Source organism: Manacus vitellinus, unplaced genomic scaffold (assembly GCF_001715985.3).
Source record: "Manacus vitellinus isolate BGI_N305 unplaced genomic scaffold, ASM171598v3 scaffold_103_pilon, whole genome shotgun sequence".
Lineage (NCBI taxonomy): Eukaryota > Metazoa > Chordata > Aves > Passeriformes > Pipridae > Manacus > Manacus vitellinus.
The window spans coordinates 91,600-96,669 of NW_021938814.1; the positions used below are offsets into that span (position 1 = coordinate 91,600).

Genomic DNA, 5,070 nt, shown 5'->3' on the forward strand with positions numbered 1-5,070 from the left:
AACCCCGCCCTCTGGCAGTGGGAAGCCATTCCCCCTTGTCCTGTCACTCCAGGCCCTTGTCCAAAGTCCCTCTCCATGTTTCTTATTGGTTCCCTTCAGGTCCTGGAAGGCCACAATCAGGTCACCCCAAAGCTTCTCTTCTCCAGACTGAGCAAGCCCAATCCTCTCAGCTTTCCCTTATGGGAGAGGTGTTCCATCCCTCTAATCATCCTGGTGGGTATATAAAGTAATTAAACTTAAATAATGAAATCCTAATCAGAAAAAAGAACAACAGGATGAACCTTGCACGTTCTCCTCAGGACACACATTCCATGTCCTGCAGACCTTGTTCCACAGGGCCTCTTACCTGGGACAGGACTGTCAGGACCAGGTAAACTCTTGCATTTGAATAAGGCAAATTTGTTCTTATCATGCCTTGGTGCATCCCCTAAAAAATCAGATTCTGTGCCTGTTTTCACACACTTCTAAACCAGACTTGACCAAAAACCACCACTGTTGTCTAGGAAGATCTTACTTCGTGCTGTTTTCTTGCCTAAAATCGCTTCCCCTCTCGCTGACCCTCACAAACTGAGACACTGTGAATGAGAACAGCACAACTAGACCCGAAAAAGGGCTTTAATTTCTGCTTATGCTCAAGCAAAGTTTTCTCAGCAGCTGGAAACACCTTTGCAGATCTCATGATTTTTAAACCCCAGGCTCCAGTGGCATTCAGCAGTAACTCCAAGGACACTGGCACACATCTCAGTTGACAGTACACAAGGAACAGGACCTACTTGTTCTCTCTTCTTCTGTTTTGGTTTCTGCAGCATTTTGAGACAAATAAAGGCATCAAAGCAGTGCTGCTGAAGTAGGGAAGGTATTTTAAGTTTTATTTATGTTAAAAACTAACCGGTCACATTTCAAAGAAGAGTAATAATTAACACACTGATGCCTATGATGAATTTAAGGATCTACTTTTATTATCACTGTAATAAATTCATCCTGTTCTACGGTGACTCTTTACTCCCTCAGCCAATGAGAGAAACTCCTTTAATGTCACACAAATTAAAGAAAGACATGAAAGGTTATGCTGGAGGGCAATACCACAGCAGAGGGGGTGAAGTACCTTCAGTAAAGGATGGATTTTGTCCACAGGGAGCAGGAGAGGGTTCCTTCTTTTCCGTTTCTCTATGGCAGACTGAGCATCAGCGATCGCCCACTTGTCGATGGGGTGAGGAAATGTCTTTTGGACCCGCTCCTGTCCAAACACACAAAGTGCACTGAGATCAACCACAGCCATCAGAGAGAAGTTTAAATAAAACACAGCACAGCAAATTACTTCCCCTGTAGTTCAGACAATTATCCTCCTCCTCAGTGTTTGCAACACGTTCTCCTAATTGTTCTCTCCCTCTTACCCAACTCGGTTTCTCTCTTTGCAACAATCCCAACCAACCTCCCTGCCCTGGGCACCAAGAACTCCTTCAAATCTCCTAAAATACCTCCTGATCTATCATCTTTACAAGAGCAGCAAGAAAACTCAGGTTTCAGTCTCTACTTCCAGTGGAAGGTGTCCCAGGCCATGGCAGGGGATGGAAGTGGGTGGTCTTTAAGGTCCCTTCCAACCCAAACCCTTCTGGAATTTTATGAGACCAGGAGCCCAAAATATAGACACCATCAGGAAGTACTACACAGTTTACAGGCTACAAAAAACCCAAGTTGATATTGTTCCTGTTTCAGAAAAGGGTGTAACTTGCCCAACAGCAGGTCAAGTTTATGGCAGAAATGAAAAAGGGAAGGATGAGATGGGAAAAAATGGTGAAACCTTTGTGTCCCTTTGATAAAAAGGTTTTTGCACGTATTCTGAAATCTAAAAGGAGGCCTGAGGTTTTCTTACAGGCAGGTTTTCTTAGGGGCAGCTTTTAAATATTTGCATGTGGCCATTTAATGCTCAACTTTCTGTGTCAGTGCCAGGCAAGGACATGCTGACCTTTCCTCTTGGAGAGCGGCCGACAGCACTGGGCTGGTTCACCAAAATGGACCCTCCTCGAGATCCCACCAGGAGATCATCCCAAAACATGGAGATAATGTGGCATTCAGATGTCCTTCAACACGGAATCATAGAATTCCAGAAAGGTTTGGGTTGGAAGGGGCCTTAAAACCCATCCCACTCCACCCCCTGCCATGGGCAGGGACACCTCCCACTAGCCCAGGTTGCTCCCAGCCCCATCCAACCTGGCCTTGGACACTTCCAGGGATCCAGGGGCAGCTTCTCTGGGCAACCTGTGCCAGGGCCTCCCCACCCTCCCAGCCAGCAATTCCTTCCCAATATCCAACCTAAACTGCATGAGTAACACGCTCCTTCTGCACTCCAACTTCACTGCTTCCTACTGTTTTCTTGGGAACTCTTTTAAGGGCTTTTTCTATTTATAGAACATTTATAATTTGAGCTTTTTAGACCTTGATCTTGCAAATACTTAAGTCTAACATCATGCACAAACAGTTCCATTAACTCCAGGCTGGTATGTAAATATCTGCATGATAAACTTTAGAGAGATCACAGCCCTCATGTTTTCTCTTAAGTGCTAAAAACAGCCCAGGAGCAGATCCAAAAGCCCTTATCCGTGGATCTCGGATTCCTGCTGGCAGCAAAACCTCACCCACAACCCAGAACAAAACTGAATTATAATTTCCCTGCTCTGGAAGGGTCTGAATGTATCAACCTACAGAACATTTACACCTAACTCTGTGTTTCTAAATGAAATAACTTACATTGCCAAGATTAGCAATGTTTTATTCTTCACATATTTAAAATATATGGAAAATATACAGGATTTGGCATTTGCTGTGACACTCCCAAATCAGAGTTGAGGGTTTGATCAGCTGGGAACTGCAGAAAGAACGTGGAATTTCTCAGCTCCACATCCAAAGTTCAAATCCACACTCAAATCAGACTCTCCAACCCCGAGAGCTATTCAGTGGCTATTAAGTTTTGCTTTTACTTAGTGATTTGATAATCTTTATGCCTCACTATATCAAAATACATTAATCATAAACCAAAATTAATAATTAATAATGTTGAATAAAGGGCGTCTCACAAAAATCTAAAACCCTTCAGGCAATTATTTTGCAAATACATATTTTTACATAATTTATGCATATATATACATATGTTCTTTTTTATTTCCATGACACACATACAAAATATTAGATATTTTTGTGCATTATATGTATTATTCTTTTTATTTCCACGACATCCATAGAGAATACCAGACAGGGACTTCATTTTGCTCCAGGCTATAAATCCCAGACATATAGATTAATGTAAAATTAATACTCTGCAAAGCTGTAACGGGTCACAGCCACATGCAAGCACTTCCTCCCTCCAGACTCCATTAAATCCTCATTTTGGAATGATGACACAAAAGCAGACAGCTGCAATAATACAAGAGCCTCAGTGAGTTCAGTAAAGTCCCAGGAACATCCAACTCTGTTCCCTCAGCTGCACAATCCAGCCCTGACAACAGTAACCTTTCATTCCAATATCTCCTTTTTTCCCCCCTGTGTGTTTATGTCAAGAAGTAAGAAAAATTCTTAAATCCAGGGTGCATTTGAGGAGTAAAAAAATCCCTCAAAGCATCCTGCATTTACAAAAGAAGAAAAATTCCCAAAATTTCTATTCTTAAGGACAGGAAAACGAGTTTCCAATTAAACTTGCTAATAAAATCTAAACAGAATCAGGGAATGGTTTGGGTTGGAAGGGACCTTAAAGCCCATCCAGTTCCACCCCTTGCCACTGGCAGGGACTCCTTCCACTGGATCAAGTGTTGCTCCAAGTAAACACTTTTTTGGGTGTTTTTTTTTTTGGTTTTCCAGTCTGCAGTTGTACCTCCACATCTTGGACAGTCCGGGGCTGAGCGATGCACAGTTTGTTCAGCAGCTGAAGGATCAACTCCTCAATGTAATACAGGGAATCTTCCTTTGCCGACAGGTTTGGGTGAACCTGCTGCTGAACCTGCCCGAAGGAATGACAAGAATTAGGATTTTCTGGGGAGAAAAGGACAGGACTGCAGTGCTGCAAGCTCACACGGGTCCCAGTCGTTTCCCACAAGTTTCCCTGTGGAGTTAAGGTGGTAATTCCTACTCCTGCAAGCAAAAACTACGTGTTTGGCCGCTGTGGTGGGGAAGGAGTTTCAAGCCAAGGCAGATTTCTGCCAACACTGCAGTGAAACAATCCCTGTGGGTTACTCATCCAGGACTGAGTAAGTGCAGTCCCATTACTAACCCCAACGAGTGACTGTTGGAGTCACCACCTGGAGTAACAACTCGCCCTACCTGGGTGACTGAACAAAGGAGCAGCACGGACTCACCAGAGGGAAAGACTGGATAAGCAAGGAAAAGCTGATTCCCACCTCTCCCCAGAGCAAGGCAGGATAATGGGTTTTATCTCACTACACGGAGATTAATCCCAGCTTTGGTTTCCAAGGCTAAACCAGACCAGACAACCCGAAACAGGCAACCTCAGCATGTGCCCACAGTTCACTCATCCCGGGCCACCAGGATGTTTTCCCACTAAAAATCCCCCCAACCAAACCATCCCACCTTAAAAACAAAAAAAAAAAGCTCTCGAGAGTTAGTCTCTACACTCAGTTTTCCCTGGCAGCCTCTCAATCAGGAAAGCACTAACTAGACCTCAAACTATAGCCAAAAGATTCGTAAGGAATACAATCCAGGGAAATTCCCTCCTCTCCCCATACAAATTCTATGTTAATCACCTCAAAAAAAGTAACCTGACATACTCACACTGGCATTCACAAGAAAATGGGTTGGGAGCTTCTTGGGGGAAGAAAAGAACACCTTTGGGTGCAGTTCTGATCCTATGAAATACAGGCACTTCCAACTCCAAACCCCCTGGGTGAGACCCCAAACCCTGGGAGGTTGTGAGGGTTTCCTCCAAATTTAACAGAATCCCAGAATCCCAGAAAGGTTTGGGTTGGAAGGGACCTTAAAGACCAGCTCATTCCACCCCCTGCCATGGGCAGGGACACCATCCACTACCCCAGGTTGCTCCAAGCCCTGTCCAACCTGGCCTTG

The 5,070-nt window shown here is 44.2% G+C and overlaps 1 protein-coding gene across 1 annotated transcript in view; it reads right to left on the reverse strand.

Annotated features, from left to right (window-relative positions):
- The window catches only part of SOS2 (SOS Ras/Rho guanine nucleotide exchange factor 2), a 39,393-nt gene that overhangs the window by 25,086 nt on the left and 9,237 nt on the right, over positions 1-5,070 (reverse strand). Inside the window, exons 2-3 of the mRNA XM_029963575.1 lie at positions 3,866-3,991; positions 1,106-1,237 (exon numbers count right to left, since the gene is read on the reverse strand). Of these exons, the coding sequence (XP_029819435.1) occupies positions 1,106-1,237; positions 3,866-3,991 (258 nt within the window). The remainder of the gene's footprint in view (positions 1-1,105; positions 1,238-3,865; positions 3,992-5,070) is intronic.